We start from the raw sequence: 23,817 nt of genomic DNA on the forward strand, positions 1-23,817 counted from the left end.
GCAAAATTCTTCCTCATGTTACAAGGAATATGCTTTTGGATAAAAATCTGAAAAATGAAATTGGCTCCTTCAGTAGTTTGGAACCAGTGAGTAAAAAGAGGAAAGAAATCTACCCCAAGTTATAAATGATCTAGGCACAAGCTTTCTACACATTCCATATTTTTAAAACTTCTGATCCAAATTACATCCTTCTTTCTTCTAGAGAATTTTCTTATTATAGATTAAAACAGTCAGGCTTCGTTTGATATTGATCTTTGCATTATGTTATATGTAAAACACGTACAATAATACAAAAGGATAAATCACCATACGAGAAGCAGTTTCAGCGTTAAAAGGCTATTACATCAAAGAACTTTACTAAGGAACTTGCGAGTCTGAGGTTCTCAAGTGATCGGATACTATGTAATGAAGGTTTAAATTGGTAAAGCTACCATAAATAATCCTCACGAAACAAGTCCTGAGAAAAAAGTATAAACCAGCTGAAAGGAAAAGTATGATTCAACTTATTTTGGTAAATCTTGTCAAACACTTTACATTAACACAGTATAATGCTATCAACATACTTTAAATGGTCAAATAGTCCCAATGTAACAATCTTCTGACGCCTCAGAACAGAAACCACAAACTATGCCAGTTAAATTATCCATTTGAAGGTATCACACATTCCCATAACTTTCTCACTATAAAGAAAAAAAAAAGTCATAAGAACCTACACAGTTGAACTAGTATTGGGATTCTTGAGAGTTGCTCTAAAACAATATGTAAAATCGCCGGGAAATACACTCAGGAAATATTACAACCATCTACATCTAATCAGTAAAAGGCTTTAACTTATCTTTTTCTTCTTCTTTGATGTATCTTCTTCTTTTTTATCTCTCAAGAGATTCGTCTGAGATTAACCAGGTATTCATGTGAACTGAACTTCTCTAAAATGCTCATGGCATCCCAAATTTGGACAGGGCTGACTGAAACAAATCCCAGAAGGCCCGTGATGTGCTTTCATCATCAGCTTTAATCTTTATCTGGGCTTTGGCTGATGATGTGTTAATTATACATTCCACAAGAAAATTTGACGCTACTTCTGCTTTTTGTGCAAAGAAGAAAAACTTGAAGTTGGGAGATTGACCGCCAGATGCGATGCAGTGGATAGAGTGGCCTACCATGTGCCGGAGGAGAGCTTGAGGCGCTGTCAATGCTGCAACTCCCCTAGGGCTAATCATATGCTCCTGCATGAAATTGAAAAGATCATCAATTGTTCACTTGGCTAAACATAAAAATTCCAACATAACTATCTTCACAGTCCCAAAACACAAATACTTGATGAAAAATACAGAGAGACAAATAATTAAAATGTTGAACCTTGAGATACAAATGTACTTACTGATTGGAATTAAGAAAAGTTAGAATGGGCTATTTTTAGTGATAGATTACATTATTTTAATTATTTTGATTATCATTTAGGCTATTTAAGAAATACAAGTTAGTTTAGTAAGCCTAAATTTGATTATGATGTAGTATCTTCAGCTTTTTTTTCGATTATTTACATTTTTCTTATTAGTTATAGTTAAGATCTCAATTAAGATGACAATTAGGACCTGCATAAAACCACTAAACTAGACAATAGAATACAAGATTTGAGTGTAGATCATTTGAAGGCTCTTAGCCCTTTTTACCTTCATTGTGTTCTTTATTCTTGAGTCTTATTCTTTCTTGCATACCTGTTCCATCTCTCTCTCCATATATTTCTCCACCTTAACCCTTTTTTTCGTGTCTTATGTCCATTCTTCTATACTCTAACATAAATTCCTGTAATTCTATTTTATCCAGGAAAAGTTGATATTCAAACTTAATTTGTCATGCATCGATTGCCACATCACAAGCTATGTCATTTATGCATGCAGGTGAAAATTTACAGGTTAATATTTTCACCGACTACCCTATTGTCTGCCAACATACTTACCAAGCAACGAGTAGTGGATAATTGTCTGTATGAGGAATAGCAAAGGGAGTGATTGCAGTATTAGTTTTAGATGCGCGTATACCCTAATGTATTCTGAAAGCCTGAGAACTAGGTGAAGGCACTTCAAACTTAACAAACAATTCTAAGCTCTGAACTACTAACCTTTTAGAATTAAACAGAAGTACAGCAAAAACAAGTACTGGCAGTAAAATTGAATTATGACAATAGCATTGAACCTACTAAGACTCTCCAACTGGATCAGTACTAGAATCGGGTAGAGTGAAGCCTGAGCACTAGGTTAGCACAAGACACACTTCACAAAAAGGATTGAAAAGAAAGGTAAAACATAAACTAGTATTGGCAGGTTATCACAGTAGCATCTGACCCACTAACACTTATCCCTAATAGAGAAGTACCAGAACCTTGTAAAGAAAGCAGAGAGCTAGGTTGAAATTAATATTTAAAAAATTAATTTAAGCTCTGAATTACTGAACTTTTAGGATTAAAAAAAGGCATATTAAAAAGTAATATCGACAGGAAAATTAGAATAATTGCAAATCACAATAATATCTGACCTACTAAGATTTATGTGGTGAAGTACCAAAATCATGAATGGGAAACCACAGGAGATACTGTCAAGAGCTTTAATTAAATTAAAAAAAAAAAAAAAAAACAGCAGCTAGCACCTTTCATTAGTATGTTAAACAGTTATAAGGACAGATCAGCAGGTGGAAGACTCAGCTATTTGTTTAGCATTTTATCAACGTTATTTTTAAATTTAAATCCTCTGTTATGTCAGTTTGTTTCAATTCTAATTTTTCCAGGAATATTTAGTTATATGGGTTTGTTTTGGCAGTTATCTCTGCCTCACTGTCGTGTAACCTACTGTTGTGTAAAATATGTAAGTGTTGATCAAAAAAATAAAATGGTACCCGTTAGAAAGTCCTTAGTAGTTTTCATACTCAGAGATTGTCTGTTCTCTCTTGATGAGCACAAATAATTTTAGTTAATGTAAGGCAGAAAAGAAAGAAGTTGTAGCAATCATAATTTACAAATCCTCTTTCAAATTTCTTAATTCTAAATCCATAACAAGATCCTAAAATAGGGACCATATTATTTGGTAACATAGCCTACTATTATAGAGATCTGGGACCTCTCCAGCAACAAGTTAAGACTTTTCTCAAAGCATACCAGGAGGATCAGGTACAAGAATGTCTTGAGGGGCAGTAAGTTACGCAAAATAACAAGAATTGATAACAAAGCTGGAAGAAATTTCCAGAATTTTTTAAACACCCATTCATATTTTAGAGAGAAAGAGAAGATAGTGTTAATGGGGAAGATGTGACTGACATCCAGAAACTGGATTGGGAAATGATCAGGCTGATGCTACTCTTGTGGCATCAAAATCCAAGAATTACTGATCAGACTGATGCACATCACAACTGCATAGGTGGACGTCAAATGGGACTTCAACATTTCCAACAACTATTGGCTGCACTTAAAACTTAGGTGTCCATGCAGATTATGAAATTCTGCAATAGTCTAAAGCAGGATAGGAAATTATTCTAGCAATAAAATGAGAGGTGGTTGCAGAAATTATTCTGGTCATGGACTCATGGGGAAGGAAATAAAAATTGTCATGGAAATAGTTGCAGGCCTCCTGGTTTCCCTGACTTCAGAAAGAAATTTATTTCGAGATTTTTACCACCCAAGGTTAGCTACAACTTTTTCGCTCCATCTTCTCAGCAAGATTATTTGGGATGGTATCTTTTGTGCTTGAGGACAAGTGCATTTTTGCAGGAAAGAGGGATATTATGGGCTTTAATCAGAACAGAGGAGCTAGTACTTTTGTTAGGATTTTAAACAATTGTAAGGGCAGAGCAGCAGATGCGAGATTCAGTTACCTATCTAAATTTTTATCTGTTTATGTTCACTTTTATTTTTAACTTGAAATGTTCGATTATACCATTTCTTTCTAATTTTTCTAAGATTTGTGTTGTCAGTTATTTCTGCCTTACAGGGCTGTAACCTACTGTTACGTGACCCATATAGGGTTTAATCAAAGAATAAAATGGTACGCATGAGCCCAAACCATTTTAGTCAAGATAAGGCAGAAAGGAAGTTGCAAAAATCATATTATTCAAATACACTTTCTAATTCCTCATCAAAAACCATAATGGGGTCCTAAAGTAGAGACCACAACAGAAACTTCAGGAATCCTATAAAAAATAAAAAAGAATACAGAACAATCAACTGAGATAATAATTTTGAAGTAAACCTGTGATAAAGATATTGATAGTTGCCGCCATTTCTGCTGAAAAGTGCCAGGGTCCAGAACAGCCTTGGGATTAAGTTTCAATGGAGGAGATGAATGAGTAGGTGCAGTTGGTACGCCCAGACCAAGCAGATCATCAATAGCCAGGCTAGACTGCGGGGCAGTACTTGGCACAGTGGGGTTTGAAATTGCCAACTCCTGTGAACCAGTAACTTCAGCAGATGAACTATCAATTAATGGAGCACTATAGGCAGAACCATTGTTGCTGGGACCACCACTGTCTTCTTTCTCCGAAGTACTTAGCAGCAGATCCTTGTCATCTGCCTCAACTCTTTGAGCTGGGAAAACATTGCCACCAGATTCTGCCCCAATAGACAAATTTTCAGGTTCATCTGAAAATTCAAAAGGACCCCGATGTTCCTTATCTGTGAACATATAAGATGGCTGCAAGTATTTCAAGTATCAGTTAAATTGAACAGGAGGACTTGCCAAAAATTATACCCTTCTAAAAAAGCATTCACTCAGCATCAACAACTAGAAGAAAACAGGACTTAGAAAGTAAAAAGACAAAACTACTAGTCATGCAAAAGATACACATGCAGGCACTTTATAAAACCAGTGTAAGTTAACTCCATAAGACAGCCTTAATGCATGGGACGGCAGGTGAAGTAAGCCCCAAGCAGCCAGTCCTTAAAGCATTAGAAGTTTCCAATTTTTGGAGTTGATGGAATGAACCAGCAAAATGGATTAGTTGCTAATAGTTGATGAAAAGGGTATAAAACGAGCAACACCTCCCATCCATACTTCTTTTAATTGAAAAAATAAAGTAATATTCAAAAGCGCCATCCCCTCCAACCCAACTGCAACCAAAATTTTAGAATGACTAACAAATCCAAAAAAAAAAACCATTTTTCTTTGCACGGATGAGTGGAAACGGAGAGATACTTCATGTCCACAGAAACTTAGGGGGCTGAAATTTCAAGCATGTAAGAATTTTAAGCCTCCATGTGATAGGCTATAAATATTATTTAGGTCCTATATTCAAATAGATAAGTAGGTCAAGTGGTCAAAATGCCTAATCTTACTACAAGGCTAAGCCTAACATACCTTATTTACAAAGCACAAGCAATGAATAGAGAGCTAACCAGATTAGGTGGGAAAAAAGTATAAATTGACTCAAACTAGAGTCTGAAAATGGATAAAATTTGGAAGCAAAAGACAGAAGTTAATGTGAAATAGAGGGGAGCAAATGCTTATGAGCAATCAATTCCATGTTCACAAGTAGCATACAATCAGCATATGGAAAGAGGATAATTATCTAAAGTAATATTCTTCCCATCAATTCTTTCCCTTTCTTTTTGATCAGTAATATCTCTGGTTTAAACCTCTTAAAACCAAGCTCCCAACCCGGCAATTGAAAAAAGAACAGGTCAAGTGTCGTTCGTCCAATAGCCATGAATTGTTTGAATTTGCAACCATCCAGAAGGAAAAAGAATTTAACTTACTTTCTGGTATACAACAGATAGGCTGTTAAACTCATCAAAAATACGATCTTTGATTTCGCTGCTTTGAGTATCAGCAAACACTGAAACTGCTTGTTTTGGAGGGTTTACAACATGTTCTGCTACAGATACCTTATATTGCAAAAGTCTATAGTAGAATAAGGCCCTATCATGAACATCCTGCAGTCAAATGAACATTTTATTGGGGATTCTTACAGAAAATGCTCAACAACTAAGTAAATTTGAAGCCGAAATTTGACCAGGGAAGTGAAAATTGTAGATCAAGTTATATCATACCTGGTGAAAATCAGCAATCCCAGCAGACAAAGCAACTCCCAAGGCTTTCTGAGTCTCGGGGGGCCTCTTAAAAAAGCACTTCATAACTGCAGTGAGAAGATGCAAACGAACCTGTCCAATGAGATAAAACACAACTTAGATAATGAAACAATAAAAAATAATCAAAAGTATGTTAGCTAATTAACCCAATTATTACCTTTTGGTCTTAACTATTCCAGTCAAGATTGCCAAAAAACTTGATATGATTCAATGTCGTTTTTTGCGGGGAGATAAGGAAAACAATAGAAAGTATCACTTAGTAAGATGGGAAAATGTGAAAAGACCTTTATCGGTGGGGGGGTCTTGGTTTGAGATCTATGGTGCAAATGAATAATGCATCACAAGGAAAATGGCTTTGGAGGGCGAGTAGGGAGGGGGACAGATTATGGAGGAGGGTGGTGGAGGCTCGATGGGGAGTATGGAGTGGGGGTGATAATAGGAGAGTTGCTGGAAAATTTCATCGCAGATGTCTCTGGAAGAAGATTGTCATGGGCAGGCAGGAGTTTATGAAATGTACAAAGTGGTGTGTTGGGGCTGGGGATAAAATAAGATTCTGCGATGATGAATGGGTTGGAAGTTGTAGACTAAAAGACAAATATCCAAGAATCTTTGCAATTGCACAGAATAGAAACATGTATGTAAGAGAGGTTTATATAGGAATTGGGGAGGATAGAGTTTGGAATGTACAGTTAAACAGAAATCTAAATGATTGGGAGATTAAAGACTATCAACAGCTGATGCGGATAGTGTCTCAAGCAAATATGGGAAATACTCCAGATTGTAAAAAGTGGACACTTGGAAAAGATGGTATTTTCGCTGTTAAATCATACTACAGACAATTAACTTTGGAAATGGGGGTCCCTGTACTTGATTTTCCATTCAAACAAGTGTGGAAGACTAAAGCTCCCCCAAGAATGACATTTTTTACATGGAAAGCTTGTAAAGGAAGTATTTTGACAATCAATATGTTAATGAGAAGAGGCAGATGCATGGTCAACCGCTGTTACTTGTGTAAAATGGAAGCAGAATCATGTAATCATCTGCTGTTATGGTGCCCGGTGGTGTATCGACTATGGTCCATGATTTATGGTCTGTTGGGAATAAAATGAGTCATGGCTGGATCTGTGAGTGATGAACTGTGCGCATGGGCAGAGCTATGTAAAAAGAAAAGTTACTTAATGATTATTCCTATACCTGTTTTTTGGGTTGAATGGAAAGAGAGGAAGACTAGAGCTTTTGATGGGGTCGAAAATGATTTTTCTAACATAAGGGATGGATAGATTTATACTTTTGATTTAATTTTTTTGGGTCATGACATCAGTGATATTGGTGTTGTAATGGACCAACTGATTGGGATGTAAACCTGTGGTACTCTCTTAGTACCAATGAATTTACAGTTCTTTTATTTTAAAAAAAATAAAAAATGAGACTAAATTTTCATAAATGAAGAAATCAAGCTTTAATTTATTAGCACATGACAGTTAACATAACGCAGTTCATCTGAAAATTGTGGAAAGGGTAGCTAATCCAAAGAGTGAGAGAATGGAAATTTTTACTAAAAAAAGGCTGTTCACTACCTCAGCTGAATACTCGACTTCCCAATTGTCAATTAAACTCTCTAAAACATAAGGAGCATCATGCATGTCCTGGGAATATTCTCCCAACATCCATATAAGAGCTGCCTTGGCCTTAGGCTCCTGAACATTTTTGCTGCTGATATTCCCGACAACGGCTATGCAATCATGACTCCATTGAGGATATTTTCTCAACAGATCTTTTACAAGTACCTAAAGAAAGAGAACCCCATGCTGTCATCAATATTCTTATATAACTCCACTATCAGATTATCAAGCAGGCCAAATACAGACATAATCATTACCAGAGCTTCAGCAGTAACATAGTCCTTTTCCATCTCCAAGAACTGAAGAAGTCTATCAACAATTGCATTCACATCATACTGCTGTAGTGCTATTTTGCCAACTGCCCGTATTGACTCTCTTGCGATAGGAATATCAACATTTGCGGCATACTCACAGAGTTCCGTGACTGAAGAGTCAAGAAATCATAAATCAGATACAATTAAAAAGGAAAAAACTCCTCATTTGCAACTCATGTTATGTTTTTCTCCTGAAAGACCTCATTAAATTTTCTTACCAATTTCGTAAGTGTTGCTCTCATTTGCCACTGCAGTCAGCATCTCAAGCTTCAATTTTTTGACATAAGAGGCTTCATTGTACTGGCAATAGAAATGTTTGTAGTCAGAGGCAAATATGAAAGGTGCACGCATCACCAAGAGATGGAGGTGGCTCAAAACTGCATAGGACTGCTCTGGGCTCCCGGAACTGACTAGGGTCAACAGAGGGGCTTTAATACGTTCATACACCTAACAAGAAAATCTGCCATCAGTAGCACAATTGTTTTGAAAATTACCCAAATTAACTATGTTATAACTAGGAATCCAAGATGAAACAAGTGAAATCGTGTTTTCTGCCACGAGAAAATTCCAAATCTGCTTTAACTGCAGCTTAAATGACAGGGGCAGAGTATCAAATTAAACTTGCCAAAATAATGAAGTCTTCGAGTAGTGCATTTGCATGGCATAAATGGACAACAAGCGCCACAAATCAAACCTTTTTCACAATAACATATTTATCATTGTGCAAATTAGATATCTATTTCACAACAAATAGACTGTCTTCCCAATTATATTATAGGCACCTGCTGATGCACATCAGTCATGGACATGGTCAACTGTAGAAATACTTTGATGCTTGCCAACACAACAGCACCATTTGCATGCTGAAGTCTATCTTCCAGGAGATTCATGATATCAAATATCTCATTGCTCTCTGAAGGTACATATTTTGCAACCAGCTCCAGAACAAGACATTGCGCCCATTCACTAAATTCTTTGATCCTGCATATAATAAAACATATCCCAAGGTTAAGAACTTTTCTTTTGCAGGAAAATTCCAGCACAATAATGTTGTTTCAGGTAGCTATCAGTTAAATTAATGCAGGTACCAAATTTCATTCTGGAAAATGCAACATGAGGAGAAAGACTAAAAAGTTTCAAAATTCAAAGCTAATATTTATGTAGCAGCAGAAATTATTGTTTTATTAATAGAAGGAACATTATTCTTTATGGAGCAATCTTTAGTTGCACCAACATCACATGCCTCTCTTTTCCATCTCTTTTTTGAAAAAAGAGTAAAATATTACTAAAGAAGAACACCATTCCAAGTGATAATGACAGGATCCTCCAGGCAGAACACAGAAAACAAAAGAACAAAAGAACAAACATCAGGACAGAATAGAAGCCCAATTCCTTTGCAAAGAAGATAAAGGCATCCCCAAAAAGAAGGTGTTGGGAACTTTCCCAAAGAAAAGCAGAGAAAATCACCCATCCCAAACTGTGGAGACAGTTGAAATTGATGCTTAAATTTCCTAGTATTCTATTCCACCCAAATGCTTAAAAATTGAAACAATTGCCCTAACAAAGCCTTCATCTCAATATAATTAGTAGAAAGTTATAATTGAAAAGTGAAATACCCTATCTGTAGGTAAACATTGAAATGCCAGACGACCAATGTAATTCCTATAACGTAAATAATTCATTACCAAGCATCTGCAAATAAGATTAATCAACTGAAGAATAGAGAAAAGAGCACATATGAACCTCTATTGACAGTCACGGAAACTACTGAAGTTTAAGCAATCAATGGCTAAAAGCTTTCTCACAGCAATGAGGGAGACTTGTTTTCAGTCATCAAGGCTTTCCTCCAACCCCTAGACCTAATCCATTAACTCATAGCCCTTACAGAACGTACCGATTCAAAAAGTAGTATACAACTGGCTTGCTAATCAAGGCTTCTCTCTCCCGAGATGCTTCCTCGGATGAGCTGGCTTCTGAGCTCCATATCTCTTGTAGAGCAGATAAACAATTTGCCACTACCTGATAAAGTACTTGCTTGAAAAATTTATTAACTGTTTAACCATAGAAATATTTTGTTGATTCTCCACAGGATTTAAACAGGTTCTAGAAATATGAAGTGCATTAAAAATAGTCGCTTGAAAACCTTATTAACTGTTTGATCATAGAAATATATCGTTGGTTCTCTATAGAATTCAAAGAGGTTCTTAAGATACATAGTGCATTAAACTAATCATGGAACTAACCTGGGTATCTGGATCATGGAGCATCAAATGCTTCAGGATTGCAGGAAAGTCAGCATCAACACATGTTGATGCAGAGATATGATACAACTTCAATACTCCAACAACTGCCACCATCCTCACATAGCTATTATTATCCTTCAACCCAGAACCCAGTGGCCCAACCAGATACTCTACTAGATTTGCCACTCGTAACGAACACAAGCTCCTTAGTGCAAGCCCACGGATCATGGGGTCCTCATCCTTGCAGTCTCTTTGAAGGAAATTGATTGTCAAAAGAGCAAGATCAGGGTTACCTTTTGCATAGTTTCCGACATATAGATAACACATTTTCTTCAGAACAATGTCTGAGGTTGCTGAACACATGACCATTTCACTGAAGACAGATGAGACATCAATACCAATTGTCATATATGATATCACCTTCTTGAAGAGTTCACGTTTGGAATCATCAACACCTGGAGCTCGGCTACCAGCAAGCTGCCGGAGCTGTAATTTCAAATCTGACACTTCACCTTTCCTGGAAAGTGACAGTTTTGTTTCCTTTTAAATAACAATATAGCAAAAAAGCACAAACCTTTTACGAGAATTTTTATTAGATCAACAAGACATCCATTTTTGTTTGATCGTAATATCTATAGAAGGAAACTTAGTAACCTAAATTAAAAATGTACAATCCAGGGATGTTAGCCGATGAAAAACATTTACTTCTTTAGCTCCAATCCAATTCAACTTCGGAAGTTTATAAATTCAGGTTTTTCTCTACTCTACTCCACTCAAATCTCCATGAACGTGCGGGGATCAATAGAAATTGTAAGTCCAAAAATTTAACATCAACTTCGAATTAGATTAACTATGAAAATATACATTCAGATTTTGAAGCAAAAACAACAAAACGAACAAAACTTGAGTACCACAGACTCGAGTATTTCATAACGTAACTAAGCCTGTACCAGCTTAACTTAGTCGATCACCATTAAGACCATACAAATTTCATAAACTGGTAGAGAATTCGTGAAATGGAAACAAAAAAGGGCCGAGCTAGAAACAATAGTCGTTACCCGGAAGGTTGCGACGGGGAAGGAGATCGCTGAGACGCAATCGGAGGAGCCATCGTCGACAGGATCCTAGGTGAACGACGGTTCTCCTAGCTTCAGTCAGACTCAACTGAAAGGTAAAGCGAGATCTATATCCGATCACGAGTTACACGCGAACACAGAGCATCGGCTTCGAATCTGAGAAAGAGTTGGAAGCAACGATAAAGTTACCGGTCGTGGCACCCAAGCTAAAGAAGAAACTTTGTTTTTTTGGATGGAGCAATTAGCTGAAAGTACAGTAGATTTTTTAAAATGTAAATTTATAAAACTTATTAATTAAATAATAAATATGTATATATTAATTATATCACAATTTTTTATGTATTATAATTTTTATATAAAAAAGAAAAATATTAACCAATTAACAAAAAAATTATTAGTAGAATGGTAAAATTAATTTGATTTAAGTTAATATTTTCAATTTTATCATAAAAATCATAATGAATTAAATTAAACAATTATTTTATTATATTAAATATATGTTTTATGTAAGAGGCCGAGCAAGTTTCAAATTCTCTAAAAAGTTAATTAGACTCAAATAGGAAATTAAATCTTGGACCAAGAAAGTAGTTTTGAAGGAAGAAAACAGAACTAATGATATGCTGAATGAGTTGGCTGAAATAGATATTTTGGCCAGCGATTTTGATATGCTTCCTGAACATGCTAAGAAAAGAAATAGTCTAAGCGAGGAACTTGCTAATAGACTGCATTTGAAAGTTGTATCATGGAACAGAAAACACGTAAAAAATGGATTAGAGATTAAGACAAGAATACAAAGTTTTTTCACTGTTTGGCGAATCATAGAATAAGAGTAAACTATGTGAAAAAATTTTCAGTTAATGGTCAATTGGTCAGCGGTAACGAAGTCATAAGAGAAGTTGCAAAAGATCGTTTCAGATCCTTATACCAAGAAATTGTTGAAAAATGGTCGAAAATCGATAACATACATTTCAACAAGATAAATGATGCTGACAGAACAACACTTGAAGCTGAATTCTCTAAAGAAGAAATTTACAATTGTTTAAAAGGGAGTTATGGTAACAAAGCTCCAGAGCCTGAGGGTTTTAATCTAAAATTCTTACAAGAATTCTTGTATGTGCTAAAAAATTACATTTTTGAATTTTTCAATGATTTCACAAGAATGACTCATTTGTCAAATCGATCATCTCTATTTTTCTTGTCTTGATTCCTAAAAAAGAATGAGCTAACAGCTTCACTAATTTTAGATCAACCAGTCTTGTAGGCAGTGTTTACAAATTATTATCTAAGGTATTGACTAGAAGACTCTTTAAAATATTAAATTTCATCATCGGAGACTGTAACAACCTAGTCCGAGGGAAACAACCCAACTAATCTACTTTTTAAAAGTAGAAAAAGCCAAAACGATGTCATTTTGATAAATCCCAAAACAACGTCGTTTTGATGTATAGGAAGGAAAAATATAAGCAGGTGAAACGACATCATTTTGAGTTGGTGGCGAAAAAAGAAAAAAAAAGAGCAACTAGAGGCATCACGCCTCTACTGAAGAAGGAGGAGAAAGGCCCATATGGGCTCTCCTCTCTCTGACTATAAAAATAGAGAGAAAGCGAGCCAAGGAGAGAGAGAGTGGTGCGAAGAAAGAGAAAGAAATCTCTGTAGAGAGAGAGAGAGAGGGAAGAGGAGTCACAATTGCCACCGACTTGCGTGAAGTAGTCTGTGACGGTGCGCGACTTTCGTCGCAATGTGTTAAGGAGTTTAAGCGGCCGAAAATCTACGCAAACAGAAGCTAGAGAGAGAATCGTGCGATGGCGTGCATCCGAATAAGAAGAGATCTGCAGTGGTTGGTCGTGCAATCTCGCATACTCCAGGCTCTTTCCTGCGGGATTTTACCATGTACGTGTCGGATCTACATGTGCAATTCGTTCTGTGATGGGTTCCGGCCGAAGCATGGTGGCACATAAGTGGTTCTTGTTGTGCGTACTAGTTCTGGCAGCAGTCCGTGTGGCGACTGTAACATTCTGACGGTGGCGCATGGTGAACCAATGACACACGTATGGTGGCGTGTGGTGATTCTAGTGACTGGGATCGTACTACATTAAAACTCGATTCTTTTTTTGTATTTTAATTATTTCTATAAGTGTCCGTCATTAATCCCTATGTTTTCTGTTTGTAAACGAGAGAATTACCTGAATAATACTGGATTTAAAGGAGAGCATAGACCTGAGTCAATAAGGAGTCTGACACCTTTTGATTCGACTGTAGGTAAGGAATTGGGTTAGTCTTATTCAGAGACTCCCATATTTTTATGAAACCTTGTTTTCTATTGAAATGACTTATTTAAAGACTTTATAAATTATTCATGTTTTCCACAACGAGTTTTGTGAACTCATCATATTCGCATGTGTACAATTGCATTAATCGCAAATCTATATGATGTTGTGTATGATGTACAATTATGTATTCATATTGTTACTTGTATATTTATGCAGATTTTATGCATGTTAGTTATTGAGTTATACATGTGTGTGATGCATATATATATAAATGTATAATTATAGGTTATGCAACGTGTGTATGTATGAGTGAACAATGTATATGTGTCTGCTTTCGGAATATATATATGTCTTATGAAAATATACAAGTATATTTATGTTGTATATATGCGTAGTCTTTTGGTGTGTGTGACTGTAGTGAACCTTACCCATGGATACGGCTTTAGCCAGACGTGGTGAAACGATAAGAACTGTGAATTAAACTACAACGTATTCACATGGTAGAGATGATGTTTACTGCCCTCATTGATGCCAGCAGAAATGGCATCGCATGGTGAAACTATTTTTAATAAGACATAAATTGATATAAAGGAATAGAAAGTTATGAGTGAAGTTTACGATATTGAAAGACTGAACTAATATCTACTGAACTACTTACCACTTAAATTGTGATACTGAATACTGAATGATGCTATTTATGGTACTATTTATGCCATGAGTTATAATACTGAAAGAAGGAATTCTAAATGTTCATTGAATAAACTGATTTAGAAGATTTAGTGATTGAGTATGTGCGTGTCTTTATTGTGGGAACTGCCCTTTTTTCTTACTGAGTCCGTGAAGCTCACCCTAATTCACACCCCCCAATGCAGATTAGTTCAGGTCAAGAGTAAGTTCAAGATTGAAAGAAGACTTTGAAGAACCTTTAGTGACAGTAAGAGTTCGTGTTGTAAAGTTAGTTTAATTATATTGTAGTGATATAATGTAAAAGATTTTGTAAGGCTCATGACTTGTAATTCCGTATAGGGGATGATCAAATCTTAAATTTTCGTTCACCGTTGCGTAAATTTATCAGGTTATGTGTTTGGAGTAGCGCTCATTTCTCAACGGAGAAAACAAGTCATTATAAAGACTGTCAACACGCTTTCGTCGAATGAAGACAAATTTTTGATATCATTCTAATTGCAAATGAAGTGGTTGACGATCTTAATAGAGACAAAAAGAGGGGGCTATTGTTAAATTGGATATAGAGAAGGCTTTTGATAATGTTAGTTGGGACTTCATAGACTAAATGCTCAATCGTTTTAGTTTCAGTTTAAAATTGTGAAAATCAATTAATACTTGCATCTCCATAACAAGTTTTGCTGTCATGGTCAAGGCGATTCATTATCTCCATTACTCTTCATTATGGTTATAGAAGTATTAAATAAGCTTATTGAGCAAGCAAAAAGTTTGAATCTCATTAGAGGAATTAGAATGAGTAGTGAGGAAAACATTGAGATCACTCATCTATTCTTTGTCGACGACACCCTAAATTTCTGCCAACCCGATGTTAATATGTTGCTTAATCTTAGATGTATTCTTCTCTATTTTTAAGTTGTTTTGGGGTTCAAGATCAACATGTCAAAATCTGAGATGGTGGGTTTTGGGATTAATAACATTATGGATCCTCTTGCTTTGGTTTAAAGTGCAAATCAGTAACACTTCCCATCAAATGCTTTGGGCTCCCTCTTGGAGTGAAATATAAAGATCCAAAAAGTTGGGAGCCAATAATTGATATTTTTGATAAATATCTTGCTGGTTGGAAAAGAAATTATTTGTCTATGGGAGGGAGATTAACTTTGATCAAGAGCACATTATCAAACCTTCTAACTTACTATCTTTCCATCCTCACCATCCCTATAGAGGTTGCTAAAATTCTTGAAAGTACACAATGCATATTCTTATAGGGAGATGAGGAAAATAAGAAAAATTTCATCTCGTAAATTTGGAAGAGGTGAAAACTCCCATCAGTTCTGGTGACATTAGTTTGAGATCCTTAAAGACTTTAAATAAAGTCTTAAATGGTAAATGGGTGTGGAGATATTGGAATAAATTAAACAATTTGTGAAAAAAAGTTGTTGACTGCCAATGGAACATGAAGGGATGCCTAAATCAGAATTTGATAAACCATAATAACTATGGTGTGAGTCTTTTGAAGAGTATCTCTAAAGTGGGCAATGAAGTTAGGCACTACTCTAAATGGGAGGTGGGCAATGATAAAAAAAATCAAATTCTGGTCAGATATTTTGTAAAGGCCCTGAACCTTAAAGAAAATGAATTTATAATTTAAATGAGGAAGCGAATAATAATATTAGGATTTACATTTCTCACGTAATAAATTAGAATGCCCAATAGGACTACGAGAATGTCTCTATTATAGTGGCTCGTAAAAAGAAGCAAATAAATGATTTAAAACAAATAGATAAATATCCTATGGTTAATCTCTACTAGTTCTTGAAGGAGTTCAGGAGGTAAACTGCTTACCACCTTCTTACTGATTAAGATATGGATCCTAGTCCTCTTTATATAAAATGGTTAATAGAAGGATGAGCTACACTAACCCAATAAGAATATTACGTTAATCACTAGTACATAAAATAAAGGTTGGTAAAAATCACAAAATAACTAATGAACCCCTTAATATAAGTAAATTCACTTAATATCAAAATGTTATTTTCACACTTATCATTATGAGTTTTTCAAAACAAGACTATAAGACAAACACCCATATAACATTTATAATTTTATATACAAGTGAGTAAAGTCTGTCATTCTCCACTTTTACCTGCTTACTAGAACTCCTAAGGGTCCATAGGAATATCTCTCTACTTGTGAACCCAATATCTGAATTTCTCAATTTACCCGACTGTCCCCATACCTCGTCCAGAAATAGGTGCCAAATACACCATCGTCTCGATACTCCGTCTAGTATAAAGGTGAACCATATCTCCCAACCCTTCTGGTATGGGATCTCTCAGCCATTTCCGGCTGAGGTATTATCCACGGTAGGTTTTTCCTTATGTACCGGGTCTGTCCACCCTTTTTTAGGGTACCCAGTAAGTCTTTTATATATAGATCCCCATCAATAAGCAATTACTAATGGCCTACTAACATCTCATTTTATATTCACATATCAATCAAATGATATTTAAGCAAACAGTATATTTTTATATTTTAACAATTAAGAAAAGTAATTAGAGCATTTATTTCAAATCAGTTAATTAAATAAGAATTACAATCAGACAATTAATAATGAGAAAATAATTAAATGTGATAATTGAATTACATAACGGAACAATAATCAATTTAGGTAGTATAGGAAAATAAATAGTCACATAGACGAGCTTAGGGTAATTGTATACTGACCAGTTTTCTAGCTCCACTAGTGACCTATAATTATTATTAAGGTTTTTTTAGTTTTTACAAAATACAAGATCACCGATTTATTAAGCCTCTATTTACTATAACATCGAATAGAGTGAGGGATTCTTACATGAATTGGTATTTCGAAATGTTGCGCTATCTATTACGCCTTCTAATTGGTCTTGAGTTTCCTGAATTTTTCTACAAAAATCTAAAATACTCGTCACGCAACTAAAAATATCTCAAAAACTCGAAATCGGTGTCGAAAATCCTTTCTGGTCAATTTTAAGGTTCCGGCACGGCGGCACTCCTGTGCTTCAGTGTCGACTTTGCAACTCACAAAGACAGTTTATCTCGGCCTAGCTGATTTTGGCCGGTTTTACACATATCCCTGCAAAAAAAATATTAGGGTGCCTTGGTTGACCAGAAAATCACAAAAAATCGAACCTACCAGCGGGGGAGTCTCCAGGTGTGGCGGCTCCACCGGTTCCCCTTCGTGGTTAGGGTTTTTTCTTCGGTTAACCTACAAAGAAAATGACGATGAACATAATGGTCAGAAAATTTTATAAAACGGAAAATGGGAAGGAGCTCATTGGAGGAGTTTTAAGGTTTCAGCCTGCGGCGGCTCCGCCAGGCTTTGTCCGCGATTTTCGGCTTACCCGCAGTTTCTTTTGCTCTAATATGGCCATGGGAGACTCAGAATCGAATTCCAAGCAGGTATGGGAGAATTTTATCTTTTCTGGTGATCGGGGGTCAGTCTCCTTCTTCGGTGACTGGTCCTTCTTCTTCGGCGAGGGCAGGGCAGCTAGGATTAGGGTTTCCCTACGACGCGATGTTTATATAGTCACCCTGCATCGATCTAGACTGTCCATTCGTATCGATGTGGAGTGAGGAGAGTCATTTGATTGTTGTTTGTTTAGGCCGATTATGTGGGCGAATCTGAACTATTTATCGCGATTGATCTCGTTCGTCTGATCGCACCTAAGGAGGGAATGTATCTGAGTCGTTCACGCGTGCTGGATCGAATCTGAGCCGTCAGATCGCTGGGCACGCGGATTGCCCATGTGGCCTCTCACATTGCGCCAACGTCAGCATGTTTTGCTATGGGCGTGCTTTGGTTCGTTGAGACTGATAACTGGGCAGTCCCACGTGGTCGAATTTTTTATTTTTGTATTTTGACCCCCTATTTTTAATTTTTCTTTCAAAAACATCCTCTAAACTCAAATTTTTACATATTTTCTCCAAAATTATTTTCATTTATGTCACAAATCTATTTTTCTCAAATAATTTAATAAAATAAAATCAAAACAATAGTTTTAATTATTTTTATAACATGAAAATTGATTCCGAGTTAAATTTCAGCTCAGACATTACATATTTGGTGTGGAAACATTAATTTGCAATCCTGTTTTGCCCGAAATGAGCATCGAGCAAACGTTTAATAACAACATTGGCAGGAGCTAGAATCTTGCATTGCACAGAAATTTGAATGATTGGAAACTTGAGGAGTTCGAAAATTTGATGACTTTGCTAACATCTATAAGAACTAGTAATAGAGAAGACAAGCAGATGTGGACTTTAAATAAAAGTGGATTATTTAGCATCAAATCTTTCTATAACAACATTGTTGGCCAAAATAGCAAGATCAAGTAGGTGTACCCAGTAAAAATGGTATGGAAGGCAAATGCATCTCCTAAAATCTCTTTTTTCTTTTTGCTTGGGAAGCTTCCAAAAATTGTATACTTACCATAGATATTCTCATGAAAAGAGACATTATCTTAACAAAGATATGCTACTTGTGCAAGAATAATTTAGAATCCTGTAACCATCTATTGCTTTGGTGCCCCAACACTTATTCTCTATGGTCTATGGTTTACTTGGCATTTGTTGGGTCATGGCTGGAATTGTTAAAGACGAATTGCTTGCATAGAAATGATAAGTAGAAAGAACAAAAAATTCAAACTCATCCCTTTTAACATTTTCTGGATTATTTGGAAGAAAATGAACAATAGAGTTTTTTAAAAGAAAAAAGACAACTTTAGCAATATTTTGAACAAATGGTTCCATAATACTAGGACATAGTATCACTCATTATGATAATTTAGGGTCAATTGTAAATATGTTACTTGACTTGTAAATTTTTTTGTATATGGGTTGGCGCTTTCTTGGCGCTGTATTGTATTTCAATATATTTCTATATTTTGATCTCAAAAAATTATTTTATATTATGAATATAATTTATTTAATATACTATATCATATTTAAATGTAAAACATTATGTATGAATTTTAATTTATTTGAAATTTTATAGTAGATGATTTTTAATTCATAAGTGTTTAAATATATAATTACTAATTTTTCAACGCAGTTAATATGTTTTTTTATTTGCCGAAATACATAATTAATATATAAATACATATTTTATTTTATTCTTAAATTTTTTAGGTAAACTATATTTAAAAAATTAATTTATTGAATATAAAATCACCTACATATATGTGTCATAAAGTTCTTGTTTTATAAGGTATGAATTAAAATCAAATTAATTACAATATAACAAATGAAAATATGATATACGATGTATATACAGTCAACCATAAATTTGAATCTATGTTTTTAATAAAATAAACAAAAAATTATATCATATATATTAAAAGATTATTATTATAAAAAATTATTCTTATAATTACTAAACATCTTATAATTAAAAATATTATATATAATACATATGTAAATGACCAAATATAATGACCAAATTTAAATACACATTATTCCTTATAATTAAAATACTATTAGTTACAAAATTTATTATAATTATTATTGAATATCTTATAATTTAATGTACAATATAAAAAGTATATATTAATTACTGAAATACATTTTTCATACAATTAAAATATTATTAATTACAATAAGCTATTTTAATTATTACTAAAATTTTATAATTAAATGCGTTGTATGCAAAATTGCATTTAACTGAACCTTCCAACCTCTTACTCATGACGCTTAATTTTTGGAAAATGGTGTTATTATGGAAACGGTGCGTTTTGCTAACGATATTTTCTTTTTACCCTCTCTGCCTTCGCCGTTGCTGCTAAGTTAAAGATCTTTCCCTCAAACTGATCTCTGAAGCTCTTGGCATGGCGGGTCGCAAAATCTAGTGAGAGAATATATTATAGATACACAGCAAGAGAGATATGGTGTTAGCTCAGCTTCCAAGATTGCACTTGTCAATCTTGAAAAAACAACCACTGTATCTCCCCACCCATTTCAATCTCCTTCCAAAACCCAAACCCATCACCTTCTTGTTCAGACCCAAATCAACTATCACCACTACAGAGCCAATACCTATTTCCCATCTACCAGAGAACGACCCTCATGAGAGCCCCATGGATTTTTCACTGGACGAGCTGTTCGTCCCACCAGAGACAGTGTTCTCTTTCGACGAGCAGCATCTGAAGACGAGAATACTGAAAGGGTCGAACATAGTTCTGAGCAATTATGCGAGGGATGCGCAGGTCGTGGAGGCTGATTTCGTGAAGAGCAGCGTCAGGACTGAGGATTGTCCTAACGACGGGTTGCCCGAGTTTGCGCTTGTGGGGAGGTCTAATGTGGGTAAATCTTCTCTTCTTAATTCGCTTGTGAGGAGAAAGCGCCTCGCTCTCACGTCCAAGAAACCCGGTTAGTGATTTTTCTTCTTGCTGGGTTCTTTATGCACTCTGTGGTTTTAGGAAAAATATGATAAGTAATATACAATGTTTCTTCTTTTCCTCTTGCCAATAAGTCAAGTTTGCTTTTGAGGCTCTTTGGCAAAAGAAAAAACATTGAAGGGGAGTTTATCTTCATCTGTTAATTGGGTTATTTAGGTTGTGTTTGGCTTGTAACTTCTTCTGCAATTTCTTAGTTTGGAAAGTCCTTTTTAGCCAAACGATTGAAATCAAAATGTTTTGGTTGAAGTCAGAGCTAAAATATGTTTTTAATAGTTTTAAATACAGAAGCTTCTACAATAAATGTTATGATAGCTCGGAAAGCAGTTTTTTTTTTTCAATATCTTTTGTTAGAAAGATTTGAGCTTTGTGGTGCCTCTGTGTGCTGAAATTTGCAATGTCCCAAGTCTCTAGTCTAGTAAGTTAAGTGGGTTGTAGAAGGAAAGGAAAAGAAGAGTTTTTGAAGGTGTGGACCATCTTATCTATGGAAGATTGATTCATGATTGCACTTGCTCACACCAACTCTCGGCTGGCAGCTGTTTGGAATGCAAATTTCTTCTTCTTCTGTAAAAAATAAAATAAAATAAAATAAAAAATGAAATGAACTTGTTCCTGTATAAGTTTGTTTGATTGGTATTTTAGCATTAGTTCAACAAAGAACTTTTAGCTGACACATATTTCCGTATTTATGTTTCACAGGAAAGACACAGTGCATCAACCATTTTCGGGTCAATAATAATTGGTATTTGGTGGATTTGCCTGGATATGGGTAAGATTTAAACCTTATGGTTCATGTGTGCTTCTGGTGTTCCATCTATTTATTTTGATGTATATGCTAAAAACTAGCATGATTTCTTTCCAAATGTTTGCTGGATTCTGTAACTTGGTTGAACTATCTTGTTAATTTATACCCTTTTGTTGAGCTTCTATGGCTTTATGTATATATATTTTTGTCCTGAATGCATAAACATGCTGAAATCTCTGATTTCGCTCTCTGTCAACCATTCAGTTTGCATTCATGTCAGTTACCAAGGGAATTTTGGAACCCAGTCAAATTCTAGTGTCTTTAAAAAGTCTGAACTCACCAAACATTTGTCCAACTTAATCAGACTTTGAGAAAAGTTGATGAATTCAAGATTGGTTATAGAGGAATCACAAAAGTTCTTAGGAGAACTGTTCACTGCATTTTCTTGCCAAGTAATTGTTTTTGTCTATCCTTTTGCTGTCATGGTACCAGTCCCTCTTCCTATAGTAGAATATAAATATAGCTGTCTCATTTGAAACTGGAAATATCTTTTGAGAGTTTTAGGGGCTGATACGACTTGTTCAGACCAGAAGGTGCCTATAATAATCTTTTGGACATTGAACAGGTATGCAGCTGCTCCACAGGAACTTAGGACAGACTGGGACAAGTTTACCAAAGACTATTTCCTCAAGCGGTCAACATTAGTTTCAGTATTTCTTCTAATAGATGCTAGCATTCCTGCCAAGAAGATTGATCTTGAATATGCTAGTTGGCTGGGCCAGAATCAGGTAAATGTGTTTCTTCATAACAATACTAAATCATGTGTCTAAAACCTTGTGCCAGGTTTCAATCCTTCAAAGCAGTTTTCTTTGTAACAATCATATGGAGCGTACATCTTTATCTTGAATAAAATTTTTTGGACAAAAAGGGGTAAGGAATAAGAGAGAGATGTGACTGTGGCATGTTTAGGCTGCTCTTAAAGTATTATTTTCTTTTTCTTTTTCCTGTTAGATTCCGATGACACTCATCTTCACCAAATGTGATAAACGGAAGAAGAAAAAGAATGGCGGGAAAAGGCCAGAGGAAAATGTGAAGGATTTTCAGGAGTTGATACGTGGTTTTTTCCAGACAGCACCACCATGGATCATGACGAGCAGCGTGACCAATCAAGGCCGTGACGAGATACTATTGCACATGGCTCAATTGAGGAACTATTGGCTTAAATATTGATGGAAGTAAAGAAAAATGTGTGCACAAGCAAAACCAAGCCATCTATCCCCTGATAGGCATGATTTTGTTGATCATCTCTCTAGTAAGTTACCAAGAATTCAAAATTGTTGCTAACACCGAAACTTTCATGAACTAAGCATATAAAGATTTGTACATTGCTGAAGAAAGCTGTAAATTGTATTCTATGGTTTTCTTCTATACTATTACATTATTTATAGGGTTGGATAATCAGTATTTCCCCAAGAATAGAACAGAAAATATACTTCTAAAAGGTTTAGGAAACTTTTCCTCAAAAGTTCTTTCTTGGCAAGACCTTGGTCAGTGTGTATGTTGTTTGTTGTTGGACAAAATGTGTACCACATTGATTATCTCTTGTTCTACTTTCTCCTTTATGAAATATCGATCTATCTCGACATATTTAGTTTGATTATGGTGAATTGGATTCTCTGTAATATTGATTGCAGATAGATTGTCACATAACAAATTTATAGGAGTAGAATTATCAATCTATTACTCCTTCAATACAGATGAAAGCCACATTCCTTTACATATTCCTAGTATCATAGCCCTGAATTCTACCTCAATGCTCCTTCAAGCTACAATTAGTTGTTTTTTGCTTTCTATGTTATTAAATTTCCCCACACATATGAGCCATATCCAGAACTTGATCTTTTGTCCCTGACAGATCTTGCCGAGTCAGCATCAGTGAATATTTCTAAATCTTTTTATGTGATTTTTCCAAAGAATAATTATTTTCTTGGTGTCATTTTAAGTATCAAAGAATTCGATTCACAACTCATAAATATTGTTCAGTGGTTTACTACAATATTTACTGCAAATCCAATCTAGTTTAGTGTGTTAGAGATACATCAGCTTTCTAACTGATCTATGATATTATCCCTTGTTTATTGGAGGACTTTCCCTACTATTTTTGGTCATCCAGTAGGATTTATATTGAAAATCTTATGCGACCTTGTTCATTTTTCTTTCCTCAAAAAATCCTGAACAATTTTGATGGTTTGGCTGGGATTTCTCAAGTTGCAAAGTTTTTTTGACATTCCAAATACAATTCTATCAGATATTGAGGTAACCGTATTAAACGGTTTATCTCCTGTGGAATTAGAGCTTTGAA

The 23,817-nt window shown here is 35.2% G+C and overlaps 2 protein-coding genes across 2 annotated transcripts; one reads left to right on the forward strand and one right to left on the reverse strand.

The window, feature by feature from the left end:
* Positions 1-480: 480 nt before the first annotated feature.
* On the reverse strand, positions 481-11,565 carry LOC110812404 (adaptin family protein). Its single transcript, XM_022039176.2, has 11 exons — positions 11,311-11,565; positions 10,253-10,769; positions 9,904-10,028; positions 8,792-8,990; positions 8,228-8,456; positions 7,953-8,119; positions 7,651-7,860; positions 6,035-6,145; positions 5,741-5,917; positions 4,239-4,679; positions 481-1,226 (listed from the first exon to the last, which is right to left on the reverse strand). Exons 1-11 carry the CDS (start codon positions 11,361-11,363, stop codon positions 936-938), a joined length of 2,520 nt encoding a protein of 839 aa, XP_021894868.1. The 5' UTR covers positions 11,364-11,565; the 3' UTR covers positions 481-935.
* An 8,518-nt stretch (positions 11,566-20,083) lies between these two features.
* On the forward strand, positions 20,084-22,913 carry LOC110812395 (P-loop containing nucleoside triphosphate hydrolases superfamily protein). Its single transcript, XM_022039166.2, has 4 exons — positions 20,084-20,684; positions 21,410-21,479; positions 22,081-22,243; positions 22,467-22,913. The coding sequence occupies exons 1-4, from the start codon at positions 20,201-20,203 to the stop codon at positions 22,683-22,685; spliced, it is 936 nt and encodes a 311-aa protein (XP_021894858.1). The 5' UTR covers positions 20,084-20,200; the 3' UTR covers positions 22,686-22,913.
* The last annotated feature ends 904 nt before the right edge of the window (positions 22,914-23,817 follow it).

Source organism: Carica papaya, chromosome 7 (genome assembly GCF_054855325.1).
Source record: "Carica papaya isolate Zhongbai chromosome 7, ASM5485532v1, whole genome shotgun sequence".
Classification (NCBI taxonomy): Eukaryota; Viridiplantae; Streptophyta; class Magnoliopsida; order Brassicales; family Caricaceae; genus Carica; species Carica papaya.

Coding starts and splice junctions, on each gene's coding strand:
- LOC110812395 (XM_022039166.2), top strand. CDS start 20,201: ATGGTGTTAGCTCAGCTTCCAAGATTGCACTTGTCAATCTTGAAAAAA. Junction 20,685..21,409: donor TCTCACGTCCAAGAAACCCG/GTTAGTGATTTT, acceptor TATGTTTCACAG/GAAAGACACAGTGCATCAAC. Junction 22,244..22,466: donor GTTGGCTGGGCCAGAATCAG/GTAAATGTGTTT, acceptor TTTTCCTGTTAG/ATTCCGATGACACTCATCTT.
- LOC110812404 (XM_022039176.2), bottom strand. CDS start 11,363: ATGGCTCCTCCGATTGCGTCTCAGCGATCTCCTTCCCCGTCGCAACCT. Junction 10,770..11,310: donor TCCCCGTCGCAACCTTCCGG/GTAACGACTATT, acceptor GTCACTTTCCAG/GAAAGGTGAAGTGTCAGATT. Junction 6,146..7,650: donor AAGTCGAGTATTCAGCTGAG/GTAGTGAACAGC, acceptor CTCATTGGACAG/GTTCGTTTGCATCTTCTCAC.